The following is a 22,928-nucleotide window of genomic DNA, read 5'->3' on the forward strand; positions in this document are numbered from 1 at the left end:
TGTCAAACAGGAATTTATAAGTATGGATAACCAACATATGTTTTCCCTGTCCTCCCCTGAAATGCCCAGATGGCTGTAATCAGGCTTTGCTTAATTGTAGCATGTCTGGCAGCCTTGATGTGGCACCTAGGTAGGGGTTCAGAAATGCAGCTGCAGAGCAATCAGAGTGGGCAGAAGGGGTCAGCTTGTACAGCTTGTCCCTAACATTCAGGAGTCTGAGGCACAAGAATAGCTTTAATTCAGGAGGTGGAAGTTGCAGTGAACCAAGAGTGTGGCACTGCACTCCAGTCTGGGCAACAGAGCAAGACTGTCTCAAAAAAAAAAAAAAAAAAAAAAAAATCCTGTGTCTTCCTTTGATAGAATGAATTATTATTCCCAATTCCTTGCCTGCTTCATGTGATCTTCCAGACCACATATTGGACAGAGTAATTATTTCCCCATTACATCAAGGTTGAATTTGGCCATGCAACCTGCTTTTAGCCAATGAAATGTTAGCAGATAAGACACAAGTAGAAATGAAAAACGTGCTTGCCTAGTGTCATTTGGCCTCTTGTGCTTCTGTGATTGCCAGAAGAGAGCTGCACTTTCCATCTACCCACATCCCACAGTGAAACATCTGGAACAGATCTGATCTCAACCCAAATTCTGGCTCCTGAAGTAGAGTCTCCTCCCCACCCCAACCCACCAGCAATCCACTAGACCCAGGAGCAAGAAAATAAATGCTGTTGTAAGCCACTGAGTTTTGGGGTGGTTTCTGACACAGCAAAGACACTAACAAATAGTCTTTCTCACTCCAGTACTTCTCCAGAGTCCTCTTTACTCTCCCACCACAAACCCTAACCCTCCTTAATAATTAGCAAGATTCTTTTTTTTTTTTTAGAAGGAGTTTCACTCTTATTACCCAGGCTGGAGTGCAATGGTGCGATCTCAGCTCACTGCAACCTCCGCCTCCTGGGTTCAGGCAATTCTCCTACCTCAACCTCCTGAGTAGCTGGGATTACAGGCACGTGCCACCATGCCCAGCTAATGTTTTGTATTTTTAGTAGAGACGGGGTTTCACCATTCTGACCAGGATGGTCTCCATCTCTTGACCTCGTGATCCACCCTCCTCTGCCTCCCAAAGTGCTGGGATTACAGGCTTGAGCCACCGCGCCCGGCAATTAGCAAGATTCTTCATTGTGTGGATGCAGATTCTGTACCACCTTGGTGATTTGTTTGGTTAAAATATGCTTACTGATCCCTAATTTCATGGTTAGTTACACAGAAAGGCGATTTAGATAAGGCGAAGGCCCTATCCTTTGTCCCATTACAAACCCAGGGAGGGAATCTAAAGTTCCCACGAATAATCTAACCAGTAACTAATATAATCAGATCCTTAATCAAAATCTAATGCCACTCCTTTCTGCTCCCTACATAAAATCATCAAAGTTAAGAGTGCATACATTTTTTTTGTGGGTGTTTACCATGCACTTAAGAAACAAAATTGGCCAGGCGCAGTGGCTCACATCCCAACACTTTGGGAGGCTGAGGCGGGAGGATCATGTGAGCTCAGGAATTTGAGACCAACCTGGTCAACATGGTGAAACCCTGACTCTACTAAAAATATATAAAAAATTAGCTGGGCATAGTAGCACATGCCTGTAATCCCAACTACTCAGGAGGCTGACGTAGGAGAATTGCTTAAACCCTAGAGGCAAAGGCTGCAGTGAGCCGAGATCAAAATCATGCCACTGCATGCGTGGTGGCAGGGGCCTGTAATCCCTGCTACCTGGGAGGCTAAAACAGGAGAATCACTCGAACCAGGGACATGGAGGTTGCAGTGAGCCGAGATGGCGACACTGCACTCCAGCCTGGCTGATAAGAGCGAAAGTCTCAAAAGAAAAAAAAAGGAAAGTCAGTTTTTTTCTTTGGGGCACTTTTTTTGACAGAGCTTTGGATGTGGAGTGTTTTTATTCAATCCTAGAAGCACATTGTTTTTAGTCCTTTAAAAATCAATTAGGGCTGGGCACGATGGCTTACACCTATAAATCCCAACACTTTGGGAGGCCGAGGTAGGTGGATTACTTGAAGCCAGCAGTTTGAGATCAGCCTGGACAACATGTGAAATCCCATCTCTACCAAGTATACAAAAATTAGCCAGGTGTGGTGGCACATGCCTGTAATCCCAGCTACTCGGGAGTCTGAAGCACAAGAATTGCTTGAACCCAGGAGGCGGAGACTGCAGTGAGTTGAGATTGCGCCACTGCACTCCAGCATGGGTGATGGAGTGAGACTCTGTCTCAGAAAAAAAAAAAAAAAAAAAATCAACTAAAGAGTAGCTGAGGCAGCTTTTGTGAAGAAAAATAAAACCAGACACCTCACACTTCCAGATAGTAATACCCATTACAAAGCTATAGTAAGATAGTGTAGTACTGGTGAAAAGACAGGCAAACAGATCAGTGGAACAGAATGGTGACTTTCACAAAGATGATCCTCTGACAGGACAAAGGTGGCACTGTACTGTGGTAAGGAAAGGGTGGTATTTTCAGTAAATGGCGCTTTTTCCGCTGGCTACCTATGGCTGCTTTTGTTCTCTTTTACTCCTCTCAAAGCTCTCTGTGGTATTAGAAGAGCAAGAAACATACACACGTCTATGATTCTAGCCAGTCAGACATGAACTTTTCTGCCCATTTAAAAAGAAACAAAACAGAAAGAAACAGAAACTTTTCTGCCCATTTAAAAAGAAACAAAAAAGCCGAAACAGAGCTAACAGTGGACCTTTTTGATCATCCCAAAATCTGGATGTAAATGGACTTCAAAGCAGTTTGCCTCAGAGCTGATGAATTCAAACACATGTCCTAAAAACCTGATTTATGCTGCACCCAAAGAAGCGAGCAGCAGAGGGAAGGGGGCTACACTAGAAGAAAGGCAAGCAATCATTTTACCCCACAGTAGAGATCACCCCAGGGCAGAATGGCCACCAATAGAAGTGGCAGTTCTCTGGACAGGGAAAATTGCCATTCCATACACAAGTAATGCTTTGATCTTCCACTGTTTTATTCAAAACCAATAAACTTTATTAGGAAAGATTAGGCTTGTTCTCATTTTCAGAAATTTTTGTTCCAGCAACACTGACCTCACAGTTAAAGGGGAGAAAAAGAAAACCCTTGACTCCTCTGCTGATGACTACAGCTAAGAGCAGGGGAACTCTGAATGGAAACTTCATCAAAGATATAAAGATGGCAAATAAGCATCTGATGAAAAGCTGCTCAACTCATTAATCAGCATTGTGGAAGACAGTGTGGCAATTTCTCAAGGATCTAGAAAGAGAAATTCCATTTGACCCAGCAATCCCATTACTGGGTATATACCCAAAGGACTATAAATCGTTCTATGATAAAGACACATGCACATGTATGTTCAGTGCAGCCCTGTGTATAATAGCAAAGACCTGGAACCAACCCAAATGCCCATCAATGATAGACTGGACAAAGAAAATATGGCACGTATACACCATGGAATACTATGCAGCCATAAAAAAACGATGAGTTCATGTCCTTTGTAGGGACTTGGATGAATCTGGAAACCATCATTCTCAGCAAACTGACACAAGAACAGAAAACCAAACACCACATGTTCTCACTCATAGGCAGCTGCTGAACAATGAGAACACATGGACTTAGGGAGAGGGGCATCACACACTGGGGGTAGTCGGGGAGGGAGCTAGGGAAGGGACAGTGGGGGCAGTGGGGAGGATAACATGGGTAGAAAAGCCAAATATAGATGAAGGGGGAATAGAAGCAGCAAACCACCTGGTTATGTATGCATCTATGCAACAACCCTGCATGACCTGCACATGTGCCCCAGAACCTAAAGTTTTTAAAAACTTAAAAATTTTTTTTAAAAATTACAAGAAAGTCACAAATGTGACCAAAGTAATTCAGAAAAATGTATGAGCTCTTATACTTAAATCTGTGTTAAAAAAGGCAAAAAAAGACTGAGTTTTTCTTTTTTTATCTATGTACTTTATACTTTACTTTCAAACTCTGATCTTAGAATAAAGAAAGGCTGACTGAAGGGGGGGAGAAAAAAAAAACGGAATATAACCACACCCATTAGAATTGTTAAAATCTTTAAAAGGCTGATCGCGTATGTGTCCTTCCAAAACTCACATGTTGGAACCTAGTATCTAATGTGACAGCATTTAGAGGGAGGGCCTTGGCCGGGCGCGGTGGCTCAAGCCTGTAATCCCAGCACTTTGGGAGGCCGAGGTGGGTGGATCACGAGGTCAAGAGATCGAGACCATCCTGGTCAACATGGTGAAACCCCGTCTCTACTAAAAATACAAAAAATTAGCTGGGCATGGTGGCATGTGCCTGTAATCCCAGCTACTCAGGAGGCTGAGGCAGGAGAATTGCCTGAACCCGGGAGGTGGAGGTTGCGGTGAGCCGAGATCGCGCCATTGCACTCCAGCCTGGGTAACAAGAGCGAAACTCCGTCTCAAAAAAAATAAAATAAAATAAAATAGAGGGAGGGCCTTTTGGGGAAGTGATTAGGTCTTGAGGGCGGGTTCCACCCTCATAAAGTACCTAGTGCCCTTACAAAAGAGGCTTCAGAGAGCTGCCTGGGCCTTCCTTCTCTTCCATGTGAGGATACAGCATTAGTCCCGTCTTGCCCTTCCACCTTCTGCTGTTTGAGAATGCAGCAAAAAGGCACCAACTTGGAAGCCAAGAGCAGCACTCAGCAGACACTGAAACTGCTGTCATCTTGATCTTGGACTTCCCAGTTTGCAGAACTGTGACAAATTATTTATTTGAAAATTACCCTATCTAAGGTACTTTTTTATAGCAGCACACTAGACTGAGACACTGGACCAAAAAAAAAAAAAAAAAAGTACATATTATATAATTCTACTTATATAAATCTCAGAAAATGCAAACTAATCTACAGTGACAAAAAAGCAGAGTAGTGATTGCTTTGGGATGGGAAATAGAAACGGAAGAGAGAGGAACTCAAGGAAAGCTTTGGAGTGAGGGATACATTTACTATCTTTACTGTGGTAATGGTTTCATAAGTGTATATATGTGCCAAATTTTATCAATTGTATACTTTAAATAGGTGCAATTTATTGTTTGACAATTCTAACTCAATAAAGCTCTTAAAAACTAAAATTGGTAAAAACAAAAACAAAAATAAAACAAACAAACAAAAAAAAAAACTAAAATTGGTTAACAGTCAACCACAAATAAGACAATGAAATATAAATCTCAAAACTGCCCTAGGGCTAAAAAAGCAAGGTTTGACTAAAACTGAGTTATATCCAATGAATGTGGTACATTACAAGAATATAAACTCATATAGGGGCACAATACAAAAATTATCTTACTGATAAATCTACCTGGATTCTTATGCCAGCTCTTCCATTAATTACTTAGTGCTATGAGTTTAATTATGTCCCCCAAAGAATGACATGTTGAAGTCCTAACCCCCAGTGTATCTCAAGAACATAACCTTCTGGAAATAGTATCATTACAGATGTATTAGATTGGTGCAAAAGTAATTATGGTTTTTGCCATTTTTAATAATTAGTTAAGATGAAGTCAAATGGAATTGGGACCCTAATCCAATATAACTAGTGTCCTTATAAGATGGCTATGTAAACAGAGAAACAGAGAGAACTCCTTGTGATAATGAAGACAGAGACTGGAGTTATGAAGCTGCAAGCTAATGTACTGTCAAAAACAGCCCACAAACCACCAGAAGCCAGAAAGAGGCTAGCTTTCTCTTTCCTACAGGTTTCAAAGAACATGGCCCTGCCAATACTTTGAGCCATCTAGTCTCCAAAACTGAGACAAATTTCTGTTGTTTTAAGCTACCCAGTTTGCAGTTTTGTTACGGCAGCCTTGGGAAACTAATACACTTGGTGTTTCTGGTAAGTCATTAATATTTCTAGGCCTTGATTTCCTCACTTTTACCTAAGAGGGTTGGACTAAATTATATATAAAACTCCTTAGGAAAATTCACTAGTTTTTTACGCCCTGACTGCCCCATTTGTAAAATGGAGATCGTTTTGTAACAATGCCTGGCACATGGAAGCACTAAGTGTAAGCTGATATTTAACACACACTAGTAATAGCAGTAATGATTCTTTCAGTTCTGGCAATCTATAGTCTATAACCAATCCCAAAGTATATGAGGTTTATGTGTCCGGTGAATTCTAGGAACGAGAATTCAGGAAGAAAAATACCCTACAAAGTTTGGATGAGGGCAGAATAAGGAGTGGAACAACCAGAAGGGAGTCCTCAATAGCTGTGACAAAGGGTCAGACACAGTCAGGAAGGCATTCTTATAGCAGGTCCTCCCACTTCCTCCACTGCTTTACATTTCATGGTAAGCCCATTCCAACCCTACCCAAGCCCCTCCAGGAGTGAGAACCTCCCATCTAGGTTCCTGCTGCTAAGTGGCTCACCCAGTATGATGTTGGTACTACTTTCATTAGATTTTTCCACTAATTATTCAGTGCAAATATATACCAGGCACTACCTAAGAGAAGGGATACAGCAGGAAGTAAAACAGTCTCTTATTGTAGTTTAGAGTCTAAAAGGAGAAACAAACATTAAATAATTTTACAAATACTCATATATTACAAATGTGATGGTACTATAAAGACAAAAGACAGCGAGTCCATGCCAGGGATCAGAGGACACCTACCTGAGAAAAAATGAATTCTAAGATGAAACCTGCAGGATAAGTAGAAGTTAACCAGGAATAAGTGTTAAAGAGAAGTTGGAGGAAACAGGCAGAGGGAAGGTATGTGACACACCTCTGAAGTAAAATTAAAGCTTGCCACATTTGTGGAACAGAAACAAGTCATGAGACATGAGGCTGAAGAGGTAGGCTGGAGATAGATTATGTGGCCATCATAGCCCATAGCGAGGAGTTTGATCTTCACCCTAAGTTCAAGGGTGAGTTATTGAAGGGTTTTTAAGCAAAGGAGTAATGTAAGACTTGCATTTTCCAAAGATCACTCTGGCAGCAGTGTAAAAAACAGGTAAGAGGGTAGGTGTGGCCATGAGGTTATAATGGAGTGGTACTGTAGTCTTTCAGATGAGACATGATTCAATGTCATAGATTAGGATGGGTTGTAAACTAGGAAAGAAACGGTTGGAGAAATCCACTGGTAAAGTTTGATCTGGTGTCAAGGACCTTGGGATGCTGCTTCCAGCAGCTCAAAACCCCATTACAGAGATTCTGCTGAACAGAATTCTTCGGGAGAATGAGAGCCAGACACATTAGCCAGGAGAGCCCAGAACAAAGGGCTACTTTGGAATCTGTGTCATCCAAAGGGAACCTGAGTTTCTCTACTTCATGATGCATTTCCCAGTAGATCTAGAGGCTACAGACACCCCTAAAAGTGGGTGATGTGTCACTGATAAATGACTAGGCACTGGGGGCAGGGCAAGATAGAAAATAGATTCTTGGAAAGGTATGTGATTAATCTCAAGCCTTCTTTTTGTCACTTTTCCTTATTCAGCAGGTTACTGGGGATCAACAGAGCTGGGTGAGGACAAACCCCTACCCCTTTACAGTGCCTCATCCATCAAGGTTGTTTCTCCTCCACCCTTCTGCCTCTCCGCTTTCTTTCCCTCTTATCTCCCCTTTCCATTCTCACCTCACTTTCCCCGCTTCTCACCTTTCCCCCACTGTCTCCCTGAGTATGGGGAGATACCCCAAACTCTCATTATTGACAAGATGGGCACTGTCTCCCTAGACCCCTCTTGTGGTCATAACTACTCACTGCAGCCATGGTGGCCTATGTGGACTTGGGCCAGAGGGGACAGACAGAACCTGGTCTGAAGGCAGACTTTTTCCCAGACCATAGTAAAACTGAGTGCTGCACCATGCTTCAGCTTTGTGTCCAGCACTTCTTCTGCAGCTGCAAAGACAGTGACAACAACTAGTAGTGATAAAAAAAATTTAACTCAACAAATATTTATGAGCACTGGCCATATACATAACTACCAGGAAGTCATTATTTACTAAGGATAAGACCAATGCCATCACAGTTCTGGCCACTGTAGGAATTAATATCTAGCATACTTAGAACACTAATAGCTTAATACATTCATTCTTAACAGGTTCATCTATTCTATTTGTCTTTGAGAAACGGTTGCTGCTTGGCTGCTAAAGGTACCTCAGGATCTCAGAGGAGGAGCATGAAGAAGGGACCCCACACATCTGGGACTCTGACATCTGAGAAGGGAATGCTGGCTGGCCGATGCTGTACATATGAAGAGGTACAATGAGGGTGGTTCTGGGACTGCAGAAAAAAACTACAAACTGGAACCAAGTGATGCTGTCAGAATGAGGAGTCGTTACTGAGAGAAGGTTGACAGAGACAGAAAGCAAACAGAAGGAAAGTGTCCGAGGCCAGGTGCGGTGGCTCACACCTGTAATCCCAGCACTTTGGGAGGTCAAGGCAGGTGGACCACTTGAGGCCAGGAATTTAAGACCAGCCTAGCCAATGTGGTGAAATTCATTCTCTACTAAAAAACACAAAAATTAGCTGGTAGTGGTGGTGGGCACCTGTAGTTCCAACTACTCAGGAGGCTGAGGCAAAAGAATCACTTGAACCTGGGAGGTGGAGGTTGTAGTGAGCTAAGATGGCACCACTACAGTACTCAAGCCTGGGCAACAGCACAAGATCCATCTTGGAAAGAAAAAAAAAAAAAGAAGAAAAGTGTCCTTTCTAGCCCTACAACCTGCCTTCACTAGTCCCTACAGCCCAGTCAGCCAGCTGGCAAAGAAGAAATGTGATTTGCAGAGTTCTAGCCCCAGCACACAACAGTGTAAAAACCAGCACAACATTCCTTTAAAAAGAATCAAGTAGGATAATTAGCTATACCAGACAGAAATCATTACTTATTATACAAAAGTAATTCTAACAGTGTAATGTTAGCAAGAGCTACAGACCAATGGAACCCAACAGAGAGCCCAAAATCAGAGCATTTGACAAAATTGGCACTGCATGGTAGCAGAGAAAAACCACATGACAGATAGTCATATGGAAAAAAAAAAAAAAAAGATTTGGATCTCTACCTCCCTTATACACAAAAACAAATTCCAGCTGGGCATCATGGCACACACCTGTAATCCCAGCTTCTTGGGAGGTTGAGGCAGGAGGATCACTTGAGCCCAGGCCAGCCTGGCCAACATAGCAAGATTCCCCACCTCAAGAAATAAAATAAATTGGTTAAACCACTATAGAGAACCAGCCTTATATTATCTAGTAAAACTATAAATACATCTAACCTATGACCCAGATTACACTGCTGGATATACCACAGAGATACGCAGGCACATGTGCAACAGCTATACACGTTTGGGTTTGTTTGTTTTTTGTAAAGAGACAGGGTGTTGCTGTCACCCAAGCTGGAGTATAAGATCACAACTCATTGTAACCTCAAACTCCTGGGCTCAAGAGATCCTCTCATCTCAGCCCCCTAAGTAGCTGGGACTACAGGCACACACCACCATGCCCAGTTTTGTTTTTTTTTTTTTTTTTTTTTTAAAGAGGACAGGATCTCACTATGTTGCCTGAGCCAATCTCAAACTCCTGGGCTTAAGCAATCTTCCTGCCTCAGCTTCTCAAAGCACTGGGATTATAGGTGTGAACCACCATGCCTGCTTTAATATTCAAAAATATTAATGATTAATTTTGAAATATCCAAAACTGGAAACAATTCAATTGTCTCTCAACATTACAGTGAATAGTGATGTAGTTGTGTAGTAAATCTCTATACATGGTAGAACAATAGGGTAGTAAATTTCTATATATAGTCATGAAAATAAATGAGAACATCTTTATGTAGACAAAGGATAAATCTTACAACTTTACTGAGAGGGGAGCAATGCAAAAGAATACAAGCAGTACAGGCACTGCTACTTATAGTAAGTCAGCAGATTAAATATTTAACTGTAAACATGAAGACTGAGTTACTATCTTATCTACAGAATTGTACTTTTCCCTTACAAATGAATGAATCTACAGACATGGCTGGACTTGCTATTTTGTTGTATTCATTCAATGTCACATTACCTAATCATTGAAACTTGGAAGAAGTAATGCCTGAGCTGAAAAAAGAGAATGTGTACTTTTTTAAACAATAATAGTTACCATTTTCTGAGGGACATGTTTCTGAAGGTTTCTAATTCTGTATGTTTTTCACTTAATCTTACAATACCTCTAGGTATTATTACCGCTATTACATACTTAAGAAAATCGAAGTTCAGAGAGGCAGTGATTCTCTCAAAATTACAAAGTTCTCAGAGTAAGTGGCAAAACAAGGATTCAATCCAGGTACTTCCGAATTCAAACCCCAGGTACTTGGTCACATTTCAGTTGTTTCCTTTTCACATAAATCCAAGAATGGCTGGAGAACAGCCTGCAAGAGAAAGAACATTTCAAGATAATTGCCCATAGATAAATAAGATCAGATCACGAAGAGTCTTAAATGCCATGCTAAAAGAAGCTGACTGTTTTGGGTGGTTTTTTTTTTTTTTTTTTTTTTTTTTTTGACAACAAGGAGGTGTAAGTGAAGACTAGGGGTTGCCATAAACAGTGAAGAGACAGGATAAAGTTTTTAAGATCATTCCGGCTGCAGTATGGATTGAAAAAGGGTAAGACTTGAAGCTGAGAGACCAACTAGGAGACTACTGCCTTTCTCAAAAGAAGCAATGAGGGCCTAAACCAGGAGTCACACGAGGCATAAAGGAGTGAAGCAGGCAGGTTCTCTGACAGTTCCTTGCTGGCTGTCAGTTTTGGTAGAGAGGACATCACCAGAGACCTCTCTCCAGTCTTTGCACACATCCAGAACCAACAGGTCATCAAAACCTTCTCAAGCTACTACTTCCGTGACAGCTGGGAAAGGTTCTCTGCTTTTAAGTATTAATGATTATGTTGGGCCCACCTGGATAATCCCGGCTATTCTCCATCTCAAAACCCTAACCTTAACCACATCTAAAGTTCTTTTTGCCATTTTATTCACAGATCCCAGGGATTAGGATGTAGACATCTTTGGGGGATGACTATTCTGCCTGTACAGTTGGTACTCCCTCACCCAACTGTTACTGAATGAACATGTGCAGCAACCCTGGCTGGCCTGAGAAGGGTATGATTACCAAAGCCTCAAAACTTGCCAGGAATGAAGGTAGACGCACACCACCATACCAAGACCTACCATCGTAATAACTGAATTTAGAATGTAGAGAGGAGAGATGACTACCAGTTGCAGCCCCAAGGCACACTGTAGCTATGAAGCCTGTAATTTGTACCCCTAAGTTTCTTCTTTAAAAGGCCCAGGAATCATGAACATGAATGGGAGAAGTGGATCTGAGGCTGTAGCCGTGGAATTATGCCCGCCCAGATTTCAAGAGAACCAGCTGCAGTTAACTGACAGCCTCCAGCATCCTCACCTTTGCATCTATCAAGGTATCACATTTCCCTCAGGTTACTACCAGTGACTGAGCACAGCAAGGGTATTAAGCCACTTCTTCTAACGGACCTTTGATTAGACTCCATTACCAGGGCCAAAACTTTCTCAGTAGTATGGCGCAGCCTGAGGTCCCTTCTACCCCATCTTTCCGTTTTCTCTGTACCTGAGAGCCAGAACCCTAGAGAATGGTAGCCAAACACAGCCTTCCTAAAACTCACATTTGAGTTTCTAAGCATGCATGGTTATCAGAATTTCTGAGGTGCTAAGTGTAGATTCCCTGGACCTCATTCCCCAGAAAGTTCTGACGGTCCTATTAATATTACGTTTTAGCAATCATGCTGGGTGGTATGTATACTAGTGGTCTGTAAATTACATTTTTTAAAATAGGTAAAGGGTATCTGAACAGTCATGTTCAAGCTCACAGCTGTGTAAGTAGTTTGTTGGCAGGGTGCGGTAGCTCATGCCTGTAACCCAGCACTTTGGGAGGCTGAGGCAGGCGGATCACCTGAGGTTAGGAGTTTGAGACCAGCTGGGCAACATGGTGAAACCCCGCCTCTACTAAAAATACAAAATTTAGTTGGGCATGGTGGCAGGCACCTGTAATCCCAGAGGCTGAGGCAGGAGAATTGCTTGAACTGTGAAGTGGAGGTTGCAGTAAGCCGAGATCATGCCACCGCACTCCAGTTTGGCGGACAAGAGCAAGACTGAGTCTTTAAAAAAAAAAAAAAAAAAATAGCATGTCTTAGCTAGGCATGATATGGCACTTAAAAGTCCAATATAACAGGCTGAGGCAGGAAAGTGGTTTGAGCTCAGGAGTTCAAGACCTCGGTGAACTATAATCATGACACTGCCCTCCAACCTGGGTGACACAGTAAGATCACATCTCAAATATAAACACATAAATATAAGTGTAAAATGTACTAGTCTAGGCTGGGCGTGGTGGCTCATACCTGTAATCCTGGCACTTTGGGAGGCTGAGGCAGGTGAATCACTTGGGAACCGAGCGAGACTCCATCTCAAAATTTAAAAAAAAAAAAAAAAAAAAAACTATAGACTATGGAATCAAAAAAGCGGTGAACTACAAACTGAAAAACAGTATCACTGGAAGACCTATTAAAGGCAATCTCCCTAGGGGTTCATCATCTGATGAGCCTTTTATGAGTTACTTTTGTCTATTCCTGAATGAAATAAAGATGATGGTGTAACGGTGTAAACTATTCTGCGCCCATTTCAGTTCTTATAGAAAGTAATCTAACCTTTTGGCCTTTCTGTCATAATGCAGTGTAGAAATAGACAATTTCTAGTGTACGTACCTCAACCCTAACTGAACTTCTATTTTAATCCTGCTCTAAGATTCAGCGTCAAAACCATCTTGACAATACCTATGTCTATCTTAGTGATGCAGCATCAGCCCCAATTTCTGTTTTAAGTATATTTCTACCACTAAAGAATTTTGAGATAGCTTTTTTTTTTTTTAAGATGGAGTCTCACTCTGTCACCAGGCTGGAGTGCAATGTCACAATCTCAGCTCACTGCAACCTCTGCCTCCCAGGTTCATGAGATTCTCCTGCCTCAACCTCCCAAGTAGCTGGGATTATAGGCATGCACCACCAGGCCCAGCTAATTTTTGTATTTTTAGTAGAGACGGGGTTTCACCATGTTGGCCAGGATGGTCTCAGATCTCTTGACCTCATGATCCGCCTACCTTGGTCTCCCAAAGTGCTGGGATTATATATAGGCCTGAGCCACCGCACCCAGCCTAGCATTATTTTTTTTTTAATAATTACTTAAAATTTAAAAGTATAGGCCGGGTGAGGTGGCTCAAGCGGCCAAGAGATTGAGACCATCCTGGTCAAACATGGTGAAACCCCGTCTCTACTAAAAATACAAAAAAATTAGCTGGGCATGGTGGCGCATGCCTGTAATCCCAGCTACTCAGGAGGCTGAGGCAGGAGAATTGCCTAAACCCAGAAGGCAGAGGGAGGTTGTGGTGAGCCGAGATCGCGTCATTGCACTCCAGCCTGGGTAACAAGAGTGAAACTCCGTCTCAAAAAAAAAAAAAAAAAAAAAAATTTAAAAGTATAGACACAGAGTCTCACTATGTTGCCCAGGCTAGTCTTGAAGTCCTAAGCACAAGTGATAGCTCATATACCTCAGCCTCCCAAAGTGCTGGGATTACAGGCATCAGTCACCACGCCCGGCAGATGGCATTGGCATTGTGAGAAATGGGAGTGGGTATAGGGGACACAGAGTAGAGTGTAAAAAGAAGAAAGATATTTGGAACTGAGTAGCTTTAATAAGTCCTGCCCCTTTTCTTTTACTTCTTCCTTCAAAGCAAAACCAAAATGAGCTACTGAAAGTTTATTTACTTCCTGGAATGGAATTATTATCTGTCCCGACTTCCCTTTCCCATCAGACAGGTCCCTAAAACTGTAAAAAAAGACTATACTCTCAAACAAACATGCATTCAATTCAGGTGACTGATATTTTCATAACATTTTCTTTAACATTTAATAGAAACTATATACAATAAATTTTTACTCTATTTTACATAACATAGCCACCACAGAAATTTACATAGGTTAAAAGCAAGATGGATAAAGAGGACCCAGTCCTGTGGGCTATTTTCTCAGAAGATAAAAGCCAGAATTCACCAGGGCAAGGGGTTCAAGACTGCTCAATTAAGTAGAGGTGAAGAAACGCTGAACTGCAGGCCTTTAGATAGAGATAACCAGATATTAGGGCCATCACTATCTCAAAGACACCACTCACAAAGACAGCTCCCACCTAGCTACTTAAGTGGATTTCTATCCATGACTTTGGAAATCCCATTACAAAGATGTCTCTTTCCTTTTAGGTATAGTCCCAAATAATCCCAGAAGCTCTGATAAGGATTATCAAAGCTCTTTCTCTTCCAAAAAAACCCACAACTTTTCAAAAGTATCAGTCCATTCCCTCAAAATTTGGTTTTATGTCTGACTGTAATACTCAATCCAGAAGAAAAACAAGGTAGTTGAGTTGCCTGTGTTTTTGTGAGAGATGATCAGAAATACTTCTTTGAAGAATGAGAAATTTAAGTCTGCCAAAGTAAAATGGTTCCCAAAACTATCAACTAATAGAAGTGGGTTCTGGCTTCCCATTTGCAGTAGCCAATCCACTCTGAGACAATGGTGCAGAAGCTTTCTCAGAATTTCGAGATCCCTGGGATCTGCACCCATCTCCAGCCATCTGCATCTGGCCCTGTTAAAAAAAAGGCACTTCAGTTAGAAATTCATTCACTGTGGTCTGAAGTATTAATCTGACTTATCAGTGGCCACTTATACTCGCAATAAGAACAATACAACAGAAATAAATTAATTCTGGGCAGATGTTCTTCCCTATATTAGCTATTCCTGTCCCTTGGAAGAGCCCATTGTTGAGGATATTCCAATGGGATGGAGAGCTGCAGGCTGTTTCTTCCAAATGAAATAGCCATTCCCTGCTGAGGTCCCAGAACAGCCAACAGACCATAGGAAGATAGTCTTTTAGGCCTCTGTTTGAAACCATCAGCTATAATACAACTGCTGGTCTTCAGTCAGGGCCACTGGAATTCTACCCAAGATTCACAGAAGCAACTCAAATCACATTACATTACTGGTCCTTCTACAATGAGAACAATTTCAGGGCTGAACTCTCCCTCAGAAGGTACAATTTACCTAGATTACCTGTCTCAAGCTTTTATTTAAATAAATGTATGTCCTACTCTGGGATATGAGGATCAGGGGACGTTAGGTAAGTCTAAGAGCCCATCTGGAGAACTACAGCAACAAGGGTATTCAGGAGCAGAGTGGAGCATTTTCTAAAGTGCTTTGCTTATATGGTATTCAATGAGTGAGAGCCATAGTGGAGCATCTTTATACTAGTGATAACACCCCATTCCCCTCCAGGAGTACATGCTAGCCAGCAGGGAACCCTCTGCCTGGCCAGGTCACTACATGAGAAAACTGTTCTTCACTTGCCAAAATATCCACTGGGTCTTCAGCAATTTCTTTGACTAAATGATCTTCAAGGGTTAGTGAAGGATCAAAAAGCAAAGGTGAAGGAGGACACTGCATACCATCACCCACAACATCCAAGTCCTAGGAAAAAAAAGAGAAAAGGGTAACAATAATAAAGTTAGCATGTTTTTCAGCAAACTTTAAAGCAATTATCTGCTGTCTCCCTCAACCCTTGCCTACCTTTAATAAAAAAAATTTTTTTACTAGAATGTCCAACAAATGAAACAAGATCCAAAAGCACCAAGAGCTTTTGCTGCCAAGTGTAAAACACAGACCAGTATAGTGGATTAAAAAACGAAATTCTGGCCACCACATCTGTAATCCCCGCACTTTGGGAGGCCGAGGCAGGTGGATTGTTTGAGCCCAGGAGTTCAAGACCAGCCTGGGCAACACGGTAAAACCCCGTCTCTACAAAAACTGCAAAAATTAGCCAGGCGTGATGGCACACACCTGTAGTCCCAGATACTACAGAGGTTGAGGTGAGAAGATCCCTTGAGCCCGGGAAACAGAGACTGCAGTGAGCTGAGTTTCCGCCACTGCACTCCAAACTGGGTGACAGAGGTAGACCCTGTTTCGGCGGGGGGTGGGGGGAAATTCCCAGGAAAATTCATAGAAACATAAAGTAGAAAAGAGAAAAGGGTAACAGTAGGGAACAGGGGAAAGGGAAAGGAGAGAGTTACTGTTTTAAAAAGTACAAAGTTTCTGTTTAGGTTAATGAAAAAGTTCTAGAACAGAAAGTGGTGATAGTTGTACAACATGGTAAATGTTCATCATAACACCTATTTGTACACTTAAAAACTGCCAGGTGTGCTGGCTCACACCTACATGCTGGGAAGCTGAAGTGGGAGGATCATTTGAGGCCAGGAATTCAAGACCAGCCTGGATGACACAGCAAGACCCCATCTCTACCTACCCACCATTTACATACATACATACATAGGTTAAAAGAGTAAAATCTTATCTGTTTAACTACATACATAATTACATATGTTTACAATTTTAAAACATTTTAAAAAATATTTCCTCTGAGGCTATCCTTTGGGAGGACAAGGCAGGCAAACAACAAGGTCAGGAGATCAAGACCATCCCGGCTAACATGGTAAAACCCAGTCTTTACGAAAACTACAAAAAACTCCAGCCTGACCAACATGGTGAAACCCTGTCTCTACTAAAAACACATAAATTAGCCGGGCGTGGTGGCACGCGCCTGTAGACCCAGCTACTCCAGAGGCTGAGGCAGGAGAATCACTTGAACCCAGGAGGCGGAGGTTGCAGTGAGCTGAGATAGTGCCACTGCACTTCAGCCTGGTGGGCACCTGTAGTACCAGCTACTCGGGAAGCTGAGCCAGGAGAACTGCTTGAACCCAGGAGGCAGAGGTTGCAGTGAGCCAAGATCGTACCACTGCACTCCAGCCTGGGGGACAGAGCAAGACTCTTTCTCAAAAAAATAGTAAAAAATTAAAAAAAAAATTTTTTAAGCCGCTCAATTTAAGCAGAAATATAGGGAATAAGATACACTCAACCTACCATCCATTTCAGGTGAGTGGAAACTTTTGTATTATCCACAGAAACCAGTATTTTCATACCATTAAGACTGTAAATCTGTTTTCTCCAATTGTTTTTTTACCATGTGCACTGTGTGTGTGTGTGTGATGGCAAGATCTCAGCTCACTGCAATCTCCGCCTCCAGGGTTCAAGTGATTTTCCTGCCTCTGCCTCCCCAGTATTTGGGATTATAGGCACATGCCACCACACCCAGCTAATTTTTGTATTTTTTGTAGACAGGGTTTCAGCATGTTGGCCAGGCTCACCTGGAACTCCCAACCTCAGGTGATCTGCCTGTATCAGCCTCCCAAAATACTGGGATTACAAGCATGAACCACTGCATCCAACCCATACACAATTCTTATAATTAGCTTGGACTGCACGCTAATTATTTGTATAAGAAATACAGGTGGACAGATCACTTGAGGCCAGGAGTTCGAGACCAGCCTGGCCAACATGGCGAAACACTCTCTCTACTAAAAATATAAAAATTAGCCAGGCATGGTGAACCACACCTGGAATCCCAGCTACTTAGGAGGCTGAGACAGGAGAATCGCTTGAACCCAGAAGGCAGAGGTTGCAGTGAGCCGAGATTGCGCCACTGTACTCCAGCCTGGATGACAGAACAAGACTCTGTCAAAAATAATAATAATAATGATAATAATTAGCTTGGAATTAAACATTGAAGCAAAAGGCATCCAAGTCTCAAGATAACAATGGAATGGATATGTTTTCAGAAAAGGTTTTTCTCATATATACACAGTGTTGTCTCTTATAAGATTTTAAACTGGCAAAAAGAAACTAAAATAAGTGAAGGAAATAAGCAAAAATTCCAATTAAAACAGGAGTGTTTTAAAAACTAAAGGTATCAGGATATAAAGAGAATCCACATTTTTGGCTCATGCCTGCAATCCCAACACTTTGGGAATCTGAGGCAAGCAAATCACCTGAGGTCAGGAGTCCCAGCTAGGCCAACATAGTGAAACCACATCTCTACTAAAAAATACAAAAATTAGCCAGGACTGATGGCATGCACCTATAATCCCAGCTGCTTGGGAGGCTGAAACGACAACTGCTTGAACCCAGAAGGTGGAGATTACAGTGAGCCGAGATCACCACTGCACTCCAATCTAGAGCAAAACTCCATCTCAAAACACAAATAAGGAAATAAAAATTTAAAAAAGAATCCACATTTTGTTACTATCTCCAAAAACCACCAGAAGAGAATGAGAGAGAAGAAACTTAAAACAGTAAGATTAAGTATTAAAGTTACTACCTACCAACCATTCTTGCATCAAGGCACAGGAAACAAGCAAATATCCAGAATGAAAGGTTGTGTTTTTACCCATATTAATATCTGATGCCTGGTCTTCCCACAAGTAAAATCACCTAGGTTATCAATAACAAGTTACAGGCCAGACATGCTGACTCATGCCTATACCCCAGCACTCTGGGAGGCCAAGGTGGGCGGATCATTTGAGGCCAGGAGTTCGAGCGAGACCAGCTTGGCCAACATGGCGAAGCCCTGTCTTTACCAAAAACACAAAAATTAGTAAGGCCTGCTGGCACGCACCTGTAGTCCCAGCTACTCAGGAGGCTGAAGCACAAGAATTGCTTGAACCTAGGAGGCAGAGGTTGTAGTGAGCTGAGATCACACCACTGTACTCCAGCCTGTATGACAGAACAAAGACTCGTTCCTTTAAAAAAAAAACGGCTAAGTTATAGTGGCCGGGCACAGTGGCTCATGTTTGTAATCCCAGCACTTTGGGAGGCCAAGGTAAGAGGATCACCTGAGCCCACGAGTTGAAGACCAGCTTAGGCAACATAGGGAGACCTCTTCTATACAAAAAATAAAAAATTGGCTGGGCATGGAGGCATAAACCTGTAGTCCCAGCTACTTTGGGAGGCTGAGGCGAGAGGATCACTTAAGCCCAGGAGTTTGAGGCTGCCGTGACCCATAATCACGGCACTGCATTCCAGTCTGAGCAACAGAGGAAAAAACCACAACTCAGAAAAACAAAAGTTATAAAAATGATAACTGAGCCAGGCACAGGGGCTCATAACACCGAAAGAAACCCTGTCTCAAAAGTTCCTAACAGTATATTCCTTAATAGCCAAAAAGTAGAAACAGCGTAAATATCCATCAACTGACAGATTTTTTAAGTGCTGTATTTCCAAACAATGGAATATTAATTCAGTCACAAAAAGGAATGAAGCATTGATACATACTGGTGTGGATAAACCTTCAAAACATTATGCTAAATGAAACAAGCCAGACACAAAAGGATACATATACTATTACACTGATATGAAATGCCCAGAACAAGCAAATTTAGAGACAAAAAGTAGATTCATGGTGACCAACGGCTGAAGGGAGAAGAAAATGAAGTGACATAATAGGGACTGAGTTTCTTTTGGAGATAAATGAAAACCTGAAATCAGATAGTGGTGACAGTTGCATTACTTCGTGAATGTACTAAAAATCACTAAATTATACACTTTCAAAGAGTGCAATTTATGTTATGTAAATTGTATCCCTAAAAAGGTATGAAAAAAAGTCTAGAAAAAAAATCAGGTAGGGCAGATTTCTCTAAATTAGTATGCTAACATACAAATAAAACCATTTACAAAAATTAGCTGGGCATGGTGGCGCGTGCCTGTAGTTCCAGCTACTCGGGAGGCTGAGGCAGGAGAATTGCTTGAACCCAGGAGGCAGAGGTTGCGGTGAGCCGAGATCACGCCGTTGCACTCCAGCCTGGGTAACAAGAGCGAAACTCCGTCTCAAAAAAATAAATAAATAAAATAAAACCATACATGTATATCACTTCGAAAACTGTCAATTCTCCTAACCACCAAAGACTAACCTATTCCTCACCATTAATAAATAAGGCCTTGTCTCAAGGGCCTGAGCCAGAGCAGAGCTTCTCTAACTTACATCACTGAACTCCAGAGGTAAACTCTCAGTGGGCTGAAGCTCAGCAGCACTCAAGTACAGATCCATGGGGCCGGCTTCCAGATCGTCTGGCACAGACAGTACCTGCTCGGGCTTATACATCTGAGGAGGCAACTGGAAATGGAGTGGGCAGCAGGGATCCTCAGAGAGGCTTACAGGAACAGGTTTGTTGCAGGGTACCTCTTCAGATCCCTGGCAGCACTTGAAGAGAACCTGATTCGTATCCTGACAAATATCTGTAGAAATATGGTCAAGGGAAATAAAACACAATCTATCGAAAGCATAAAATAAAAATAGCATGCTCTGCCACGTAAAACTTAAGGTCTGGACTATACAAGATAAATTACAGCTACATTTGATACAGAATACCAAATGCAGTTAGCAATTTTTAAAGTTACTTCTCAAAATAAATGTCATTTACTAGCATCAAATTCTAGCACTACCAATAATTTAAAACTAGTCTCCAACCTCCTTTTCAGGATCCTAGTCATTTAAACTAGACAATAATCCATTCTTCCTTAAGCAAGTAGCAATAACACTCCCAGGAACACAAACCTGTCCAAAATAAACACTGTAGTGGCAAATGCAAATAGCCTTGAAAATGCCCCACACACAGCCCTTCCAAAAGAGTCAAGAAATACAACGTGTCTGCTCCCTTAGCAGACTGGCAAATTTTACAAGTTTCTTGGACCTTGTTTCCAAAGATGACTACATGATAAATTCATTTAAAGCACATTGGAATAGGGGAAAACAGCTCTAGCAAGTCACTAGGTATCATATACTGACAAGAAATTAAATATCCATGCTTTTTGTTTTTTGGGGGAGTGTGGTAGTTCAGGGGAGCCCTTTTCTGATCCTAAAGGAAGAAGAAAATTTTGCTTATGAAGGCCCATTGAAAAGAAAAAGTACTCCAGAAACACTGCAAGGACTCTACAACAACTTTTGTTAAAGGTAGGAGGGCTTTATTTCCAAGTTAGCAAAGAAGCTCTGTAGGATGAATCAAAATCAAGATCATGATTAGATACTTATTTTTAACCAGAAAACACAATTTTTCTATAAACTGACAGTAGCTGGATTATGAAATTGTAATTTTAAAAATAAAAAAATTTAGTGTATAGTTTTTGTTTTGTTTTATTTATTTATTTATTTTTTGAGGCAGAGTTTTGCTCTCGTTGCCCAGGCTGGAGTACAATGGCATGATCTCGGCTAACCGCAACCTCCGCCTCCCAGGTTTCAAGCAATTCTCCTGCCTCAGCCACCCGAACAGCTAGCATTACAGGCATGTGCCAACACACCTGGCGAATTTTGTATTTTTAGTAGAGACAAAGTTTCACCGTGTTGGTCAGGCTGGTCTCAAACTCTTGACCTCAGGTGATCCACCTGCGTCAGCCTCCCAAAATGCTGGGATTAAAGGCATGAGCCACTGCGCCCAGCCTACATTTTAATTGTTTAAACCATATAAACTTCCTTGAATAAAGCCATTACTTTCAATCCATACCCGGAAATAACTAAACTCTCAAGTAGGGTGTGACGGCTGTGACACTATCAACATTGTGGACCAGGTACATCTTTGTTGGAAGAAAGATGTATAACAGCATTCCTGGCCTGTCAGTAGCACCTCCATCTCTGAGGTATAACAACCAAAAATTTATCCACACATTGCCAACTGGAAAACAAGACAGCCCCCAGTTGAAAACCACTACTCTAAAGAAACAGAAGATAGTATAAAGCAAACAAGTATTTATTGAATGAATAACCAAATGAATAAACATATGAACCTAATGGGAACCATCAGATTTGCACTATGTGCTTAAACCTAAGCAGTATCTAATGTGCTTAAGAAGCCCATTCTTAAATTGTTAATATTTAAGATGTTATCCATTAATGTTTCAACCAGAATTTGGTTTTTTTAAGACGAAGTCTTGCTCTGTCACCCACGCTGGAATGCGGTAGCACAATCTCAGCTCACTGCAACCTGGGACTCCCAGGTTCAAGCAATTCTCCAGTCTCAGCCTCCTGAGTAGCTAGGATTACAGGTGACCACCATCATACCCGGCTAATTTTTGTATTTTTAGCAGAAACAGGGTTACGCCATGTTGGCCAGGCAGGTCTCAAACAAACTCCTGACCTCGGGTGATCCACCCACCTCAGCCTCCCAAAGTGCTAGGACTGCAGGCGTGAGCCACCACACCCAGCCAAGAACTTTTTTCCACTGGAATTCAAAGGACTTTCACAAGTCTCTTATGTATTTAATACAATATCCTAAAAAAGGACTCCCCCCATCATCCTCCACCCACTTTCCTTTCAGATGGGGACAAAGAAGTAAGAAGGGAATGGTTAACCTACAACTATAGTCTGGGTCCTTCACTTTCAGTCGAGTGCTGTCTCCATTAGACCACAGTAAAGAGTTAACAGGTCACCAATGGCAGTCGCATCTTTCTCTGGGATAAGGACTTAAGGAAGGGTAAGTAACTCAGGCAACTATGGAGTGTAAAGGAAAGAGAATAAAAGGAAAAAAAAACACTTTCCTTCTCTTTTCAAATACATTTCATTTTCAACTTTGCTTTGTATCTTTGAGTACAGTATAAAAAATATATAAAATAGTCTATACTATTTGTAAACTGAGTTTTTTCCCTTATAAAAGTAATTCAAGCTCACCTTAAAAAACAAAAACAAAAAAGGGAACAGCGAAAAGGGGGCATTCACAACCACGCCATGCAAAAATTACCGCATATCTGTGTTGTTCCCTCCCAGAATTTTGTTTCATGCAGTTTAGACACTATACAGAATGTCACTATCATTCTGCTGTCATTCATAAATTGTGTTAAATATATTTAATGCCTGAAAATAATCCATACTATGTTGTGCTATGATTTATCTCCCTATTGTCCAGGAAGACAAAAAATTTTAAGGCTGTCT

At 41.7% G+C, this 22,928-nt stretch overlaps 1 protein-coding gene and 1 non-coding gene across 4 annotated transcripts in view; both read right to left on the minus strand.

The window, feature by feature from the left end:
* KANSL2 (KAT8 regulatory NSL complex subunit 2) overlaps nt 1-22,928 on the minus strand; it is a 67,309-nt gene that overhangs the window by 22,046 nt on the left and 22,335 nt on the right. For 2 of the 3 annotated variants that reach the window (XM_074402580.1, XM_074402579.1), the window contains exons 8-10: nt 19,992-20,245; nt 15,473-15,592; nt 10,253-14,714 (exon numbers count right to left, since the gene is read on the minus strand). In XM_074402580.1, coding sequence (XP_074258681.1) covers nt 14,583-14,714; nt 15,473-15,592; nt 19,992-20,245 — 506 coding nt within the window. In that variant the 3' untranslated portion in view covers nt 10,253-14,582. Of the gene's footprint in view, nt 1-10,252; nt 14,715-15,472; nt 15,593-19,991; nt 20,246-22,928 lie in introns of those variants that run through there. The other variant, XM_074402581.1, reaches the window with a different exon arrangement.
* Nucleotides 14,922-15,058, minus strand: LOC120365192 (small nucleolar RNA SNORA2/SNORA34 family). The gene has a single exon (XR_005580200.1). It is a non-coding gene; the product is annotated as a small nucleolar RNA SNORA2/SNORA34 family (small nucleolar RNA).

Source organism: Saimiri boliviensis, chromosome 7, assembly GCF_048565385.1.
Source record: "Saimiri boliviensis isolate mSaiBol1 chromosome 7, mSaiBol1.pri, whole genome shotgun sequence".
NCBI lineage: Eukaryota > Metazoa > Chordata > Mammalia > Primates > Cebidae > Saimiri > Saimiri boliviensis.